Raw genomic sequence first — 19297 nt, 5'->3', positions numbered from 1 at the left:
TATAATGAAGTCATTTTATTTGAATACTAATTAGTATCCAGTTTTACTACTAATGCAATCCTCTGAATGAGAATGTTAATTCTAATAGTAGTTAATATTAATTTCAATTTAACTTTTTTGTGAGGGAATAATTGCACACAATAGCCCTTCAATAAAAATAAAATTGAATAGTAAAAAATCCAAAATGCAGGAGGAATGTAGGTGTAAGAGAAAAACTGTAGGTTCCTGAATGTAGTCATCCAAATTATCAGAAGTGCAAATGATGCAAGTTACTCCAATTCCCATTTCTGATTTGCTTCATACACCAAAGAGAGACTGTTGTTAGTGTCCTTTTGTTGCTAGAAATTTTTCATTAATTTTAGCATATATAAAAAAGCAACTAGTCTACATTTTCATACAAATAAGCTCCTGCAACAAGGGAGTGTGCTCATCTTTAATACAACCAGACATAAATTAAAATGTTCTTTGTCTGAAGAAATTCTAGTGTTACTGCCAGCACTGGTCCTATAAAAACCAGGACTAGTTAAAGCTCATGCTTGATTTATTTATTTTTTTTAAACAGGAATTGCATTAGCTGCTTCTCCTGTGGGCTCATTTCACTACAGAACTTTCTGCAGAATTAATTCAGTGGAAAGCTCCTTCTCCCCTAGAAGAAGGCAGGACCCCAAGAAAGGTCTAATTTTTGACCTATAAACAGCAAAGTGTTTTCCTGTGATTTTTAACAACACAACACAATGAGATTAATAAAACATTTGCTTCAGCCTAGGTGGTAAGCAGCAACTTTAACTCATTATATCACTTCTGTCAGCATTTGATAGTCTCAGTTTTAATATTACAGGACATCTTTAGTATATATCAATAGGCCAGTAAAGGATCAGCTGTAACCTCAGGAATCTTTTGAACTTAAACATGACTTCAAAATCCAAGCCTAACTCTAATCCATGATTATGGATAATTTTTAAAAAAATAAAAGTCAAAATTGCTTTAGAAAATCCTTGCCAAGACTGCTAAAAGTTACACCTTCATGTAAAGAAATTTAGAAGGATGTGCAATTTTAATGAGGTACTGAGGCATCAAACATTAAAAAAAAGCTACCAAACCAAATCAAAATAAATCACTAGATTTTCTAAAGATAGAATGGGAGATTGATGCTCTGCAGTTTATCATGGAGGCTGCCAGGTACTGTACACTGAGTGGCATGCTAAGAAGTGATTCATCTGGTGAATGTGCAATTAATTTGCTACATCTGTTCATAGGGGTCCAAACCCACCTCCATTACCAACATAAAAAGCTGTGAATTTTCAGATTCTAATAACACCATTAAACTTATAAGCTGCACCTCGGAAACTGCACCTGGGGTTCTCATATCCTCCCACTCTGATATTAAAAATATTCTGCACATCAGCTGTTATTATTCATGTAAAAATGACACAAAGAGAAGCTTTCTCCACAGGCTTATGCTGACACCAACGCCCTTAATCATTTAAACTGTAGTGTAAGGATTTTTGTCCAGCTAAATGCAATCATCAGAACTCCACTGACTGAGACCAGTTGAGCTGTGTGCACTCTAGCAAAAGCTTTTTAGAAGTGCATTTAGATAGAATTATTCCCAATCATATCTTCAGTAGAGTTAGAAAAAGCTGGCTTTGAACTCATATTAAATTTGTGACAGTGTGGTAGCTATGTTTTAGAACTGACTTTTGTTAGCCTGTTTCCACAGTCAGACCAGTTCCTGGAGGCTATAACTTGTCAGTAAAACTCTAGTCTTAAATTAAGCATAGAGGATAATTCTTGGGGCTGGAAGCAAATTAAAACTTGAAATGCTCTGGGATCGCTCCTTAACTTTCTGCTCCAGCTTGCTGGTTTTGGCATAGAATTGGTACATGTCTATTAGCCACTGTCAGTTTAGTGAAACTGAAGTTATTACAAACATTGAAAATATTCTGAACAAGTTTCAATATAATACTTAAAATACCAGAAACTGAAGCAAAAGCAAACAAGCAGTCTGCCCAGACAAGTCAAACCAACTTTATCTGCCTCTCCAGCAGAGTGACAAAACCTGTAGCTAATGGGAATGCAGCACACGTGACTTAGCTTGTCTTCGCTGACGCCGTCCTTTGCCACGGCCCACCCTGACAGTGCCATAAACACCATCACATATCCCACTTCATCTGACTGCCTTCACAGACACTAACTGAAACACACTTAAATTAGGAGAAAGGTTACGCCATGTTCCTTCCTTTCAGTGAAGAGAAAGACAACTTCAAAGAACAACTTGAAGGGCCTGCTGTCCTTCCCTTAATTATTGACTATGAAATTAGCCTTAGGCAACTACTCTCCAAGTTAAGCCTCTAAAGTCAGGAATGATGAACCTGGGCCCTAGAAAAGATAAAGCTACTGCAATACGGGTGTAAAAAATGACTGTAAAACATTCCCAGCGGAGTTAGCATGAGTTGACAGGATATACTGAATACCATTCTTCAGATCTCTTCCAGGTCTTAGACTAACTCATTCATGGAATTTTTACTGCTGAGCTGTTTTGAGAGCATGCTTATTAAAATTGCAGATGACAGAGAGCCAGGAAAGTATGAAAGCATATTGAAGGACAGGACTGTTACAGTGTGAAGCAGTGTCCTGTCTTGGCTTTCCCACTTCCCCTGTCCCCTCTCCCTGCCTCCTGCTGAGAGCTGTCCATCAATCTCAGAAGGTCAGCAAGGCCGTGGTCTGATAGGTGAAGTTCAAAAGATGCCTCTCAGCCCTGGGGACAATTGGGCCATCCAGGTGTCATTTGTCTCCTGAGCCCCCCCTCGCTACCTGGTTGGTAGCTCACCTACCCCTTCCCCTCCCCCTTGCCCTGAGCTTAAAAAGACACAGGACCATGCGGTCGGTATCCGGTCGGGGTTGTCGCTACATTCAGAGGCCTGCGTGCCCAGGAATAAACTCTGGACTATGACCCCCTAGCCGGATCCATCTCCTTTTTTCCTCTTCACCTCTCCTAAAGCTTCTTCATCAAAGGTCCAGCCTGAGTTCTGTTGCCTGGACTTGTTCCAAGAGCCTAGCTGCCGCATACAACTAACCAAAGGTATCTCTGGGGTGTAACACCGCGGCTGCCGCCTTTGGTCAGGCAGCGAGGGCCAGACAAGCCCAGGCACGTTCAACCCAGTAATATTGGGATTATATTCCAATACAGGACTAGTATTCAATCTTGACCAACCAAAACAATGGTTTGAAGAAATCACAATACACTCAGGTGAAGGCAAGTGCAAGTTATTGCACTCAGGAAGAATGAACACACTGAGGGGATGATGCAAAGTTCTGCGGAAAATATCCAGGGTGCAGGGGATGTCAAACCAAAGTGGAGACAAGAATGTTGTATTGCCCAACAATTTAAAGGAGCCCAGTGCAGACCCAGGGCAAGGCAGAGGGAAGGGACACACCACATAGGGAGAAAAGTACATTTCAACTGACTGCCAGATGTCTGAAATTCCTACGGAAATATACAGTTTTCACTCAGACAATAACTCTGGGTAGAAAAAAAGGACTATCTGGTCATATGCCAAAGAGATGATGAAAACAATGTCTAAAAGTGCATTACTGGGGATGTAACAAACAAAGACACTTTTTACTTGTCTAGAGAATAACCCTGATTTTTAGACTACATAACTTGTTCAGGTACGAAGAAAAGCTAAAGCATCTTGTGCTTGTTTTGATCATGTACCTGTACAAATAAATATTTCCTCTGTTCTCAGGATGTTTTCAAAACACAAGCACATTATGCCTTTGAGGATGCTTATTTTCCATTTTGTACAGAGAACACGGGAAAAGCATCCTCTTCTGCTCAGACTGTTCAGTTCTGCTAGTGTTAGCTGGGTGTGCCCCAGAGAGGCACTCTGTGCCGTGCAGTTAATCCTGCAGAATGTCTTGCTGAAGTACCTGTGTGATTTCATCTTCCTTTTACTGTAACTAGGAAACTAAACTAACTCTGATTTTGTGATCTTCCATCTCTCCAGTTTCACAAGTGCTGTTCTTTGTGATAAATCCAGCCATCAGTAATGCTTCTTCCTTGCTAGACAGCACCCTGAAAATAGTAATGATGTGTAAAAGACATTAATGCAAATGTGAAAAGAAACACTGAAACATTATTAATGATCCCTAAATTTGAATATTCTAATTAATAGCTGTATCTGCCATGATAAAGAATCCACAAGACACAGGGCTTACATGGCTGAACTATGGCACCTAATATCCTTTGATGCATTTAAGACGCACGCATCACCATGGTACTCAAATAAATCCATGGCTGAAATTTAATTCAAACAAAATGCTCTGAAGAAATACTTTGGAGTTGTTTAACCTCTATGACAAAAATCAATAAAACCCTCTTTCTTTTCCTACAAGCCCTTAGTGCATGGCAAGTGAAGACAACAGACAGAATTGGCAGAATGTAAGTCACAGAATATGCATTCTTTTTGCTACAAATGTACTTAGGATGAAAATATGTGACTTACCCCATAATTTTAAGGCTTTGTCTGTCATCCTGAGGTAAGATTGGGGGTTGGAACTAGATGATATTTAGGGTCCCTTCCAACCCAAACCATTCTATGAGTCTCTAAGAGTCTTCCTTGTAAATTCACTCAAGATATCAGCATCGAGCTAATATAAATAACTTCTGTATTTATTCAAAAATACTAATTTGTGTCCTGAGAACATCTCACTTATGGAAACAGTCACTGTCTGGAAAATCTATGCTTACTTCATAATAATGTATTTCAGTTTCCTTAAAGGTATTAATGTAACATTAATTAGAGATCAAAGATAATCTGAGGGGCAACACTGGGTATGTTATTTAAGGATATACTGTCTCAGACTCAAAATTAAAGTGTCCTTAAAGAACTAATTTCAAATAATCAGATGGAAAGTATGCAGAGTTGATAGGAACCATAAAACACACTATCAATAATCTTCACTTATAGTTTGACCATATAGGATTGCAATTTACACTAATTATATTGTGAAAGTAAGAATATACCTTTTTTTCCCCTAAAAAACATGACATATTTTTGATGAATTGAATTTCAGATTGACTAGAATAAAAATCCATCCTACCCGAGTACAGAAAACAAATTCTTTATCAGTAGAAAAGAACAAAAAGTAATTTTGAAAACTTATTAGGAGAGGGAAATCCTGACACCAGTGAAGCTGGTGGAGTCCTATCAGTAACTCGAATGCACTGCTGATTTAATGTAAGCACAAAGAATATGAGTGAACTATCAAAGAATGTAAAAAAAAAACCTGACATGTCTTAATTACTGGGAAAATAAAAGCTGAGTATGTTATTTTACTTTGAATTACCATGTGCTTATTGTATCTTGAAATATAATGCATGCATGCATTATAAAATACTGAGAATGCTTGTGAGATTTTTATTTTTTTAAAAAGGTGGAAAACAATTGAAAAAAGCTCTTAAGACACAGCATTTGATCCAGTGTCCTCCTCATGTGTCCATATGTTCTTTTGGCTATCCAGGAGGCAAAGTGGGATTACAGCTCTGCAAAAGAATGAGGTGCATTTGTTAACTTCACAGCTCAAGGTGAAATGGCCATCAGTCCATGTATAAAACTACTTGCTTCTAGTACTAGTTCAAACAGATGAAAATCCTCCATACAAACCACCTATTCTTTCCAAATGGGTTCCTCCAAAGCTGTGTCATTGCCTATAAATAACCACCATCATGTGAAATCTAAACCTTTCTGCCAGTAAGCAAGCACTGAGAAGAACAATGTATTATGCAAAATTAAATCATATGAATCATTTTGCAAAATCTGATTTTTAAGTGGGTACAGGCACTTCATATATTATTCAAAGAACAGAAACGTTCCTTACCTATCACGCTATATTTAGGATTTTTTTTATGATGGAGAAATAAAAGAGATGAAAGGATGGGGGGAAAAAAGGCAGTTGCAGAGAGACAAAGGGAGGCTTAGTCCTAAAAGAAAAAAAAAAGCAAAGTTTATTTCTAGGTGTCCCAGCTAATATGATGTACATAGCTATGGACTAGTAGATCACGTCATGGATTATTCCTTTTCTCCCTTAAAGTGCAATTCTTGGAATTGTGGAATTGTGTGGTTTGCAGGAACCTCATTTTTAATGTTAACAAAAAATTACATGGTTTTACCTCTTTTTCTTGCAAAAAATCCCACCTCTCCCCACTCTAAAAATGAACCACAAGGGTTGAAATGCAAATACAAACTCCCCAGTGTATTGCATTTGATAGATGATGCATTTTGAAACAAAACTATCTTTCCACGTTTGATTTTCAAGCAGTTGTTCAAGGCCAGGCTGTACTGACCGGTGCTCAGCTTCCCGAAGAAGCAGCCAGAGGATCCAGACCTGGCCCTGGTGACACCACAGCCCCCTGAGTGCTGCTCCCCCAGCGTCAGGGCACAGCGTGTGGGATGGGGAATGGGGAACTGAGGGCTGATGGACACAGAACATCCTGAGTTGGAAGGGATCATCACAGTCCAACTCCTGTCCCTGTGCAGCAGGACCATCCGCAAGAGTCACCACGTGGTGAGAGCACTGTTGGAACACTTGAACTGTTGGGCTGGTTGCCACTGTGACCACTTCCCTGGGGAGCCTGTTCCAGTGCCCAACCACCCTCTGGGTGAAAAACCTTTTCCCAATATCTGAATCTAAACTTCTCCTGACACAACCTCATGCCATTCTCTTGGGGATGACGTGTTATGACATGGGGGTACTGATTCAAACCCCCACTTACCACCGTTCTGACCCTAGGGTTCCAGGAGCCCTTGGGTCTCACCCAAGCAGTGCTGCACCTCGGGTACTGTGTCCAATTTTGGGCCCCTCAATTCAGAAAGGATATTGGGGTGCTGGAGCAAGTCCAGAGAGGGGCAATGGAGTGGCTCATGGGTCTGGAGCACAAATCTCAGGAGGAGCAGCTGATGGAGCTGGGGGTGTTTAGCCCCCTGGGAGGGAAGGAGGCTCAGGGGTGACATTATAGCTCTCAACAGCTCCCTCAAATGAGGTTGTAGCCAGATGGGGGTTAGTCCCTTCTCCCAGACAACCAGCGACAAGATGAGAGGACACAGTCTTAAGCTGCATCATAGGAGGTTCAGGCTGGCCATTCGGAAGAATGTCTTCACAGAAAGGGTGACTAGATACTGGCATAGGCTGCCCAGGGAGGCGGTGAAGTCACCGTCCTTGGAAGTGTTTAAGGAAAGACTGGACGTGGCACTCAGCGCCATGGTCTCGTTGTCACGGGGGTGCTCGGTCACAGGTTGGACTCGATGCCCCCTCAGGCCGCTCCCGGGCCGATCCGTTCCGTGGCTCTGAGAGGAGCTGAGGGAGGGAGGGAAGGAGGGCGGTGCCGCCCCCCGCCCCTGCGAAGGCGCGAGGGGGAGGGGGCAGGGCGCATGCGCGCGGCGCGCGGGGCCCGCCGAGCCGCCCCTGCCTGGTGCGCGCGGACGGGGAGAGTGTGGGCAGCGGTGACGTTATGACGCCGCTCTGCGCGTGTCGCCAGCCGCGCGACCCACGCACGGTCCGCCGGGCTCGTGCCTGCTCCTCCAGCCGGGCCGCCGCGCGCGGGCGGGGCAGAGGCGCCATCCCTCCTCCTCCTCCTCCTCCTCCTCCTCCTTCTCTCCGTTCTCCTCCTCCTCCCCCTCCTCCCCGGGTCCCCTCTCTGGCGGCCCGGCCCCTTCCCCTCGGCAGAGCGGCGCCTCCTCCTCCTCCTCCCGCTCCCGGCTGTGCCGGACAATAGGAGCGAGCGCGGCGCGTGTCTCCCCCAGCGCGGCCCCCGGCCCTCCATGCGCGGCGCCGGGCAGCGGGGCTGACAGCGGCTCCCGCCGGCGGCAGCGCGCCTGAGGGAGGGAGCGGCGGCGGCCGCGGGCTGCGGGCCGGGACTCGCCGCCCCGGGCGCTGACAGAGCCGTCCCGCTCCGCCGCCTCCCCCTCGCTCCCGCCGGCGGCTCCCGCCGGGCTTTGGCGGCGGCGGAGCACAAAGGCGCGGGGCCCGGCGCGGCCCGGCCCGGCCCCCGGGGGGCGCGGGGGCGGCGAGGAGGCGCCGGGCCCCCGCGGGGCTTCGCCGCTCATCCTTCCCCGCTGCGGCGAGCCCTGCGCGGGCAGGTGCGGCGGGCGAGGCCGCTGCCCCGCGGCGGGCCGGCGGACGGAGGCTTCGTCAATGGAAGTATGTTACCAGCTACCCGTGCTGCCGCTGGACAGGCCGGTGCCGCAGCACGTCCTCAGCCGCAGAGGGGCCATCAGCTTCAGCTCCAGCTCCGCGCTCTTCGGCTGCCCCAACCCCCGGCAGCTCTCGCAGGTAGGCACTGCCGCTGGGCCCGCCGCCCTTGCCCGCCTGCCCCCGAATACCGGCGCGGTGGCAAGAAAATGCAGCATTTAATATTTTTATGACTAGTTATTGCCGAGGTTATCCATTTAGCATCGCTTGCGATGCAAACGGTGAGTTCCGTTGGGTTTATTTTTATTTCTACAGCCAGTGGGTTATTTTTTTTATTCTGTAATTTTTAAGCTAGGACTGTTTTATAGGTTTTTTATTAGCTTGGGCTTTCTTTGAAGGGCCCAAATTTCCTTTGGGGTTGCCAAAAGCTGCAGCGACTTTACTGAAATGGTGAACATGCACTGCAGTGTTTTATTTGGGATGCTCTGCTTTTTCTCTCTCCAACTATTGAGGCTTGGCAATTTGTCTAGAAGGAGACAAAGATCCTTGGCTTTTTGGTTTCCACGGTATTGCTCCCAGCCCGTATTACATCCGTCACAATGTGAACTGTACTGTATTTTGTTTCATCTGATCGTGTTGGAAATACTGTGAAAAAGGTCATTATAACTCTCAAGACAAAAGGCAGGTTTTTCTTGTGAACACTGCCCTAAATTTCTGGATGTGCGTTAGTATGGTTTCCCAGCACCCAGTGATAAAATTATATTCTGGCGGAAGTCTCTGGAGAAAATCTGGAATTATGGTGGAAAGCATATGTTTTAGTGGAGTCAGCCCGTTTTGGCTTCGAGGGATTTCCTATGTCGAGATTGAAAGGTCTTATTTAAGTGCTGTGAAGTATGTTGTCCTTAAAGAGATGTTGTCTTTGCATGTGTAATGGTATTTTTTTGTTCTGTACGTTTTTGGTGTATCTTATTAAGTTATTTACTTTTTTTCATGACTTGCTGTGCTACACATACGTCTTTGTAGAAAGTACAGAGCTGCCAGTGGCTTTTGGCTTCTTCCCCTGTTTCATAGCAGTGGAGCTCTGTGTGTGTGTGTGAGCATTAGGCACATGTATGTTTGGACAGGAAAAATCAACAAAATACTGCGTTAATGGCCAGGAACTTGCATGCATGTGGAAACAATTATTAGCAAGCAGATGAAGATGAACATATGTTGGCAATGCTTCCTTCCCTGATATAAATGTAATAATTGCCAAAAAACTTTGGTTTTATGGCAAATTAATTTTCCATGGCAAAATTAATTTTTATGGCAAATTTAATTTTATAGCAACCAGGTTAGGATCTTTTCCATTTGTACTGCTTGTTCTGAGCTGTACTTGGTGATGGTGGCTTTTCCATGTGTATAAGTCCTCTTGAAGGTCCAACCTAATATAGCACATTTCGTTCTGTGGAGATAGGAGTTCCCCTTGTTTGAAGCATTCGTGGTTTTCTGAAAAGGAATAGGCGAAATGGTCAAGGTGATACATTGTATTTCTTTCTGTATGGCAGAACAGGTGATGCATGAGGTGTACACAAGCTTACCAAATTACATCTCATATTGACATTTAAATTGCTTTTTCTTTAAAGCTTCTCAATGGATTCCCTATTCTCTGGCTAGTATGCTGCTCATACCTTCAAGAAGAGGTACTTGAATAACCCGTAAAAAGGGAAACTATGTGTGCTTAACCAAGTAGTATTTTGTCTGCATAAACCAGCAAGTAACCAAGTTTATGCATTAATAATAAGGAATTCGGATATGTAAGTGAGGAAGCCTTTGCTGTTATCCGACATCTGATTAGCTTTACCTTTTTTCCTCTTTCCTTGAAGTCTCCTGCAAACAATAGGATGTGAATAGGTCTGCCAGACCTGCAGTTACAGGTTGGTGTAAACGATGGACTAAGAAGCATCACTGTGTAACTTGTGAATGTAGCTTCACCTTACAAGTCTTTTGTAAGACATTCCAGTTTCACTTCTGTCCAAAGAGTGCTGAACCCTTAGCAGTTTGTCATTTTCAGTCTTCTGCTCCAGCTAGCTTTGAGCAATAGGAGTAACACTGGAGATATATACCCAAGGAGCTGGTATGTACAGCCAGCATTTTACAACTAAGAGGCATTTAGCAGATTTTCTTGGAAAATGTAAGGCCTTGAAAATTACATTCCCACTTACAGATTAAAAGTGACTTGACATGATTGAGTCGTAAGATGTTTTAGGCTTATCCTTCCAGCAAGCAGGTATTTTATACAGGAAACATACATGAGATTAATGCACACTACATTAGACATAGCATTTAATTGGACAGTCCTAAGCAGGCAAATATTTATCTCTTAATTTATTAAGTAGAATTTCAGTTTTGTTGAAGTTTCTCTGTATGGATTCAAAATGTTTTCAAAATTCAAAATGTATGTTGCTTCTTTAAAGCTTAAATAAAGTGGTGCTCGAAATGACCTCGAGGATTCTGGTCTGCTCCTCTCAGCCCTAGGAAGGATAAATTGTACTTACAGCATTATTGGCAGATGTTTGTCTAATCTGTTTGCTTAATCTATTTTTTAAGATATAGTCTTATGAGATGCAGTGAGTTGACATAACTCATTGTTGCTGAAGGTTAAAAGCCCTGACATTGGGCACGTGTTATTACTGCTTCCTCTATGCCATCTCTGATGCTTGTCAGGTGTTTGCTCATTCAGTTCACTAAAGCAGCACAAAACTAACACAAGCAGGAAACTTGGTAGCTTCCTGCCATCACTTTGAATAAAACAGGCTTATTGAAGTTTTTCAGAATTGATTTAAAGGAAAAGATGGTACCACTAAACTTTTGAAAGTCATAAAAGCTTTAAATAATAGAAATTACTCAATCTCACTAGTTAGCTGTTCTTAATAGTGCTTAACACTTCTTGTCATAAAACAATTCTTTCTTAATACTGGAAGTCTTAGTTGTGGTGATTTGCAACTTTTACTGTATGCAATAAATGCAGAGAAAGGCTTATTCCTTTTTCCTTGTAGTTTTCTTTTATGCATTAATTATTTCCCTGTAGTCTTAATTTTTGTCAATTTCAAAGTCTTTACAATAAAAATAATAAAGGTAACATCTGGAGGTTATTTGTAATATTAAGTCCAGTCAGGTGAAAAGCTGCTGTTGTACGGGTATATACAAATGTTTCCGTTAATAATCATCTTTAAATATGAAATAATTTTAAGTGCTATTGTTAAAAGCTGGTTTTGAGGGCATTTGAATGTGTAAGTGTTGAAATTACCAGGACATTTCACATTGATGAGATTTGAATTTAGGTTCACTGTGAGATCAGGTGGATGTTAACTAGTACCTTGGATCATACATTCAGGGTGTTCATTCCATATATTACAAAATTATGTTTTTCAAATTAAAGCTGAGCTTTCAGAGAACAATTTTTGATTTATTGCCTCATCTAGTTTTTAACTTGGGTTGTTAAATAGAAGTTAAAAAGTTTCTAGAATTGTACTTACTTAGTGTGAAAATTCTTAGTCTGCGTTTTTATGAATAAAGATTTATAATGAAGACCACTTCACAAATGTAGCTCCAAGCTACTTTTAGATTGTCCTGCACTGCACTCCCCCTCACCCCATGTTGAATTGACATAAACATATCATAAATGAGTAAGAAAACTTTGGCCTAACCTGCTATTTTTGGCTAATTTCCATCTCTCTACTTTGTAACTGCTTCTGCAGTCTCTTTAGTTCTTCCAAAAATGGCATCAATGCTATCTAGTAGCAGTGTCTAAATAGAGGTAAAGATCTAGCTTTAGGCTTTCTGTTTTTAAATGATTGAAATTGATTATGACAAAGAAAGATATGTCCTAATGATAAAATTGCATGAAGAGGGAATGGAGCCAACAATAGAAGACTCCATTTGAATCTCAGAAACATAGGCACCCTCTGCACCTGTAGTTCCAAGTGCTACTGTGTACCAGGCAGTACCGTGGCCTGCTACCTGGTATTCAGTGGCCCAATTCACAACCCTTCTTCATTGCATCTCCATTTCATTGCATCATGTGAGCAATGCAGTGTCAGACTTGGTGACTCTCATACCTGAACAACAGATTGTACATCACACATATGGAATTTGACTTAGGGGATGAAGTGGGGGGAAAAGTCACTAAGAGCAACTAGAAATATACTGCATTGGTTGATTCTTCAGTGAAAGGGGTATCCTTCCTCTTTCCCAGCATTAGCAAAGTGCTTAGGCCATCTTTTTCTGTTTATTTTTCTTGTCACTGTCACCTGATGTGATCCAAACGTGTTTCGCTCTGCACGTAGCATGGTAAGTTAAAAGATGCAGTTGAGAGATGTTTTTACATGGTCTGGACATAGACACTGGTCTTTAATCCCATGGTTGCACCTTTTTGCTGAGAGAAGTGTTGGCATGACCTATTTTTCCATTGCAGCTGCTCATTTCTACTCCTGCGTCTTCCTCTTAGTTGTGTCAACTTTTTTTTTTTTATTTTTTCTTCCCCCCTCCTTTTTTTTTAATCAGGTTATTTTTCCAGCCATGGCTGACTCATAGTACAGTTTCATAAATGATTGTGACTGTTAGTAAGGAGGAAGCAGCACACCACAATGCTAGACTAGGAGTAGCGAGCAGTAGAGCAGCAGAAGGAATGCCTTACAATGGCCCTACTACTGAATGTGAAACCTTGCCCTAAGCCCCTTTCTTTTCTCATCCACCATTTTTCATAACTTTTCTTCTATACCTTTCTAATCCTCTTCGTCAGTGCTTCTCAATTGCTGGCTCTTTCATTAGATTTCTGCTGCCATTTCCCGTATCTCTACTGCATGAATAATTAATGAGTTAAAATAATGAAATAATTTTCACATTGTGATTCCTAGCCTCTGGAATTAATTCTGTGTTGCTGCTCTGCTTGCCATTCCCTTCATCTTGTATTTATTGTGTCTGGTTGCTGAGATTGCATCTATTCATATGAGAGGGAGAGACTGACGCTGACTCTTCGTACAGCACAGACAAGTTCTGATTGAGGCTTTCATACACTACAGTAATTTTATGTGGCAGTTCATTTTAAAAATGCCCTGAGTTTTATGACCAATTAACTTTTTCATATGTTGTAGTGTAAAGCAACATTGGTACTTCATTCAGCAAAAGGTCATAGCAGCTTCTTTCATGGCCTGATTGTCTATGTAAGATCTAAACAGAATAATAGTTTAAAGTCCCCATTAATTAGATTGTCTTAAATCACCAGAAGTCAATTCTCCTTTGTCCAGATTGTGTAATAGTATGACTGTGCTTTGTATGAACCTCAATTTTTAGATGCTATCTTTAAAGAGAAATTGATTTGAAAAGAGCGATTATAGCTGGGTGCTTAAGTTGGGAAATACTGAATTTTAACCATAAAACAATTTTACAAGAAGTCAGCATTAGTATATGAATATTCAATATTCTATATGAACTAATGATATAGTAATAGCAGGCAAATACAGGTTGTTGGAATTCGGAGTGTTTTCTGTGGGATGTCTGTTTCAGCAGCTTTCTTGAAAAAATCCCTATTTGCTAGGTGTGTGTTTTTCTGGGTTGCTTGAGAAAAGCAACAGTGTCCAAACTCAGTTAATTCAGAGTCAATAAGATCAGTTTTGAGTTAATAACACATCATAAAATAATGTAATTTTTTGGACAAGCCTGTTCTGCAATTTTGGCCTGTGAAAAACAATGCTGAAGACATCTGCATTGTGAATCTTTATTTCTTTGGTTCTTCGATTTTTGAAAAGCCTACAGTGGAAAAAAAATGCTGGTAATAGAATGGTGATTTGTTAGAACAATTCTCTATCATGTCAATGACCATTGGCTTCTTGTTTTCTTGTTTCCCTCATCACTTAGTATCTGCAACTTTTCATTGGTTTTCTGCTGAAATTGTAGATTTCTACCCTAACTCAGTAATTTTCTTGCACTGAAGATCCCAGATTCATGACTGCACTTCCAAGTCATGCTAGGTTATGGCTCATATGTATGAAACACCTTTTGGATTGGAGTGAACCTGTTGTATTTGCTTTTGTTCACTGCACCTGCATGGGAATAATGAGTAATTTGACAGCTCAAGTTAGTTTGATGGTTTGCCTTTTTTTTTTTTCCTCCCAGAAATGTGGAACCAGAGTAGCTTGGTTGTCCTTTACTGTGTAAATATTTGTTAACACATGTCAGTATTTTCCTCATGTGAGTTTATACGGTTGTGTGTCTAAGACACAAATTCACGTATCTTGTGATTGAAGGAATGTAGTGTGTTCTGTTAGAATGTCTTTGCTTTGTAAATGAAGGCGTGAAGATGGGTAGACTAAAAATTGGAATCTTAATCTCGGTAGCCATATTACATTAAGCATTTAGTGTAAATCATCATTTGTGTGCATTCACAGCTGAATGAAATGTTCAGTTCTGCTTGAAAAAAGTCTTTTATATAAGCAAGCACAAATACATGGTGTGGGCATGCACGTGCATGTAGGGTCTCACAAGAAGCGTGTCTGGGACCAGGAATTGAACACAGACTTCTTAAGTTCTAGTTCAGAGTTATGCACAAAATCCTCACTGGAAACCTTGAAAGAGTTTGAGTTTCATCAGATTTGAATTTTTCTTCAGTTTGTTCTGATTATGTCATTAACAAGTAACTGCAGTGTAAATAACCACCCTGTGTAATCCAACAAGGCAGTCTGCCAAAGAAAAAATGTCTTATTATAAAAATGCAGTTATGGGAAACTAGATTTAGGGGTTAGTTGGAGTGTTGTTTATTTGTATGTTTGCGTCCTGGCTGTATTGTAAGGAATTTGTAGCCAAATATTTTGTTTTCTTTCTAGTTGAAAATAAATTTGTGGCTGTTATCTTGCCTTCCCTGCCCTTCTCCCTTCCATACCCTGAGAATTTTTTACTTCTGTTACAGCAGCCTGACTCCTGTTTTCCTCCCACTTCCCTCCTCTTTGTACACCTTTGATATGGCAATCTGATTTATTATCTTCCTGACCACACTCCCACAATAATTATAATTAGAGATTCCTGGAGTCTGCTTTTTATCACAAGGTAGAGGGTGAATTCTTTTCTCAGCTTGTAGCTGAAGTTGTGAAGGAGCCAAGGTTTGCAGCAGGCCTTCCTTCTCTGCCTGTGTGAGCATCAGAAGGAGTATGCAGCAATGAGAGTAATAAAGAAAGGTCTGTATTAGTAGAATATTTTACTATTTCTTCCTCTCCTATCTGCCAGATGAGATATGTGGAAAGAAAGACACTGTTTCCTTTACCAGTCACAGGGATTTTTTCCTGTTTCTCCCCCCATGACAGACATAGCTGGAGGCTACTCTGACTAATAACACTGGATATTTAATAAATGTGAAATACAGCCTGTTGCCCTCTTAGGGGCAAGGGGTCAGTTCTATCCCACGGGGTAAAGAAAATCAAAGGAAAATATAAGAAACCTATTCCAAGGCTGTGAAGGAAAAAATCACAGTGGGAACTCAGACTTCAGTACGTGGATCAGCCTTGGGACAAAAAGGATTTAGAAACTTTGTGTGAAATTTCTGGCTGATGTGATGGTTCTTAGTTGTCTTAGGAATGGAAGTACTTGCGGTGTTGGGATGATGGCAAGCAAGTAACTTCCCTAGGGACTCAGTTATATCTAGACCAGAAAAGGTTAACACTCTCACAAAAACTACTTTGAATAGAATACTCTGGTAGTGGAGGAACCATAGCTGTCATGGCAGGAATGGCACTGGCCTATGTTGCTTCTTGCTTTGTGTTTGTAGCTAATACACCCCATATATTGATGCTGCAGTTGATCACATGCAGAGGAGGAGGTTTCATGTTTAGTCAGGCATTAACTTGCACTTCTGTTTTCTTAAACTTTCCAGTAAAGTTCATGTGCCACAGTAATCTCTTGAAATGTGTGTGTGTGTGGCAGGGGTGTGTGTCTTATCAGTAGTGCCTCGTCTTCTCTTTTGCAATGGTAAAGTCCTGTAACCAGTTTTCAAAAAGCCTGTAACACTTAAATTTCCTTGATTATTGCCTGTGGAATTCTAGACTTCAGCTGCAATTATTGAGCTTTTCAGGTATTGAGCAAAAAAAAAATCTGTAGTTTTTTATAGCTGCAAACATAGTGTGAAAGTGCTAAATAATAAATGTCTATATATGGATGGTAAAGGTCAGGTTTTTTTGATGGCATTGTTTATTATGAGATTTAGACTGTACATTTGTTATGGAGTTCTGCCACTGTTCTGTTTCTTGTGTTGTGAAGTCTGAGCTACATTTCTCTTAACATGGTGATAATAGGAATTTCTGCACTTTCCACTTAATTTAAACAATATATTTAATAAGCTTGTCCTAACTTGTTTTCATTTGGACAAAATAAGCTGATTATATTTATGTCCAGATAAAACAGTATTTAGCTCACAAATTGGCAGACAAAATGGTAAAGCATTATTGCCTGAATTAAAACCAAAAAGTAATCTTGAGTTTTTAACCTTGAGAAGCTCATAATGTCCCAAATGCTAAAAATTTGTCTCCTCAATATTTTTTCCTTCTCCTTTCAAAAAGGATAATGGTTGTCCTCTGCATCTAGTCCTTCTGCTTATATCTTTGTCACTTCAGATTATTGCAGGAGTTTTGCAACTACCATAAGTGAAGACTAGAACAAACCTAGCAAATTGCAGGTACTAAATTCCTGAAGTTTTTTGTTGGGCTTGTACTTGGTGATCTGTATTGACTTTCAGGTTCTTTTAAGGAGGAGAAAGGCTTCATCTCCATTTTCACTCCAAAGGGTGTTGAATGGTTGAAGCTATGGTTACCTTGTCTTTTTTCTTTTTCTTGCGATATTGTGATGTTATTTTTGCCATGTCCTTCCATCGGAAGTTTAGGCCTGAAGGGATTATTTTGTTTGTTTGTTTTAATTAAATGCCTCTGTTTAAAATTCTTCACCTATCACCTTTTGATACAATAAACTGTAAGTGAAATAATCAGCTGTGCACTACAGGGCTAATCCATTTTCATGAGCTTTTTAGGAAAGATGATTTGAGAGGATTAGACAAGGAGCAATTATTCATGATTGGCTGAATAAATAGAAAAGACAGTTAAGACTAATGAAGTTTAAGACATTTCTCATCATTCTTAATATTGTTGTATTTATATGAGAACATGGGAAAGAAGCTATATGCTGAAAAATGTGATTGTTTTGGAAGCAATTTGTGAGTCAGGAGATCAAATTTTTCTCTTATGCTGAGTGTGGGTGACAAAGGGTCTGGTTAAGGTGGGAGAAGAGAAAGGTCAGTAAGGCTAGAAAATGCATCTTGAGCTCATTTCTCAGTGTAATAATACATGTTACAGAAGGTTTTTGTTTCTGACACTCCTGACATTAAGATTGTAAACGTTAAGTACAGTGATTTTTGTGTTTAATGTGTCATGAGAAAGAGATGGGCAGTTTTTAAAATTCTGCCTTGACATGTAGTAATGTTGTGCTTGGAGAAGCTTTGTGGTTGGTGATTATTGTTGACAGGAGCCATAGTTTTTATTACTAATATTATTTTAAATGGAAATTCTTTTTCAGGTATGAGTTTTATTTAATGTCTGCAGTCATAGTTCCAAGGTGCTTTTGGTGTTAAATGTAGAGGCAGTATTGCTTGCACAGTAATTGCTTTTAGCTGCCTATCTTTACTCCTGCTCTAGTGCTGACAGTTGCACTCCTCTGACCCTGTGGAAAGCTGGTTTGCTGAGCTGCAGCAGCAGAAAGCCCTTTAATTTTTGTAGCAGTAATTTTCTGCTCGTTTGTCTCTCCCTGGTTTTCTTGCGGGATTTGAGGAGTGTTGGCGAACGGGAAGGAGCAGGGTTATGCGGGCAGAGGCCACCCAGAGTGTGTGGCAACACTGACTCAAGTTGTTTCCATTGCAGTCGGAGGAATGTCCAGAACAGCTGAACTGTGTGGAATTGTTTCACTTTCTTGGCAAACAAGAGTGGGCTGATTAATCCGTGGTGTTATTCAAATTAAGTAATGCACTGTATTCAGGTATTTAGTATTTCCAAAGATGCATTGTGCACTCTGTGTCTTTTATATATTATTATTCACATGGCTTCAAAATCTGTAATTTTGTCTTTATTAGGTGAGTCCATGGTTCTGTGTGTTTCAGGTATTAGACTTGCCTTGTTTGAACATTTTAAAAGGACTATTGATAACTTTTGAACAAATTGATTGTACTTGATTGAGTACATTAAGTCAAAAGAATCTGTGGGGTTTTTTTACCTGCAAAACATCCAATTTCAAAATTTGGGTTGTTTGACTTCTAATTATGAAAAATTTTGGTTTTCTTGCCTGTATGAGTAGTGATTTAGAAATAATGTATAAATGAAAGGTTGTTTTCCTGTGAAACTGAAAGTGTCTTTCCTCTCTGCACATTTTGAATGAAAAGTGGCTATGGTTGCTAGAGTTTATAAATTAAGTGTGTGAGAACATGAGGCTCAATCCTGTCATTTGTCTTTGGAGAATTGTTTAGCATACTTAAAAGGCTTGCTAGTGTATGTGGGAGTGAGTGTGTATATATATATAAATATATACATATGAAAATAAATATACTGATATATATGAAAATGTGGTAACTGAATAAGGATATGGTAGGTGCTGCGTAGATTCAGAAAAGTGTAAAAAACAGTATTCATTGTAGCATTTGCTTCCATGTTGTCCTGTCTCCATCAAGTCACAAGACAAAATTATATCCTCAAGATAATAATTTTGGTAATATTTGTTGCTCTCAGTTGATCTTTTTAAGTAAGAAATTTTACTTACTAGATTGCTAGCCTTTATCAGTTATAGCGAAGTTTTAGAAGCTTTTGGTCAGAATGACACGTTTGTTTTACAGTTGGGAGTGTTTCAGGATGATGTCAGGTAACTGTCAGGATTCTTCTTCTTAGTCCTTTTGGTTTTCCTGGTTCCAGGTTACATGTTGTTAGATATCGCCTTCAAACTTTGTAGAGCTTGCCCTGAAGCATGTCTTAGGCCAAGGACAGTCATACCATAATAGCTGTTCTTTATGTTACTGAGTTGCCAAGTCAAACAAATCTGGATTGAC

General features: G+C 40.5%; 1 protein-coding gene across 2 annotated transcripts in view; it reads left to right on the top strand.

Annotated features, from left to right (window-relative positions):
• The first annotated feature begins 8085 nt into the window (after positions 1-8085).
• PDE7A (phosphodiesterase 7A) overlaps positions 8086-19297 on the top strand; it is a 75089-nt gene continuing 63877 nt past the window's right edge. For both annotated transcript variants that reach the window (XM_030943546.1, XM_030943545.1), the window contains exon 1: positions 8086-8334. In XM_030943546.1, coding sequence (XP_030799406.1) covers positions 8197-8334 — 138 coding nt within the window. In that variant the 5' untranslated portion in view covers positions 8086-8196. The remainder of the gene's footprint in view (positions 8335-19297) is intronic.

The sequence above is a fragment of the Camarhynchus parvulus genome, chromosome 2 (assembly GCF_901933205.1).
Source record: "Camarhynchus parvulus chromosome 2, STF_HiC, whole genome shotgun sequence".
Lineage (NCBI taxonomy): Eukaryota > Metazoa > Chordata > Aves > Passeriformes > Thraupidae > Camarhynchus > Camarhynchus parvulus.
The sequence above is the reverse complement of the archived record's forward strand: the minus strand, read 5'-3'. Positions and strand labels throughout refer to the sequence as shown.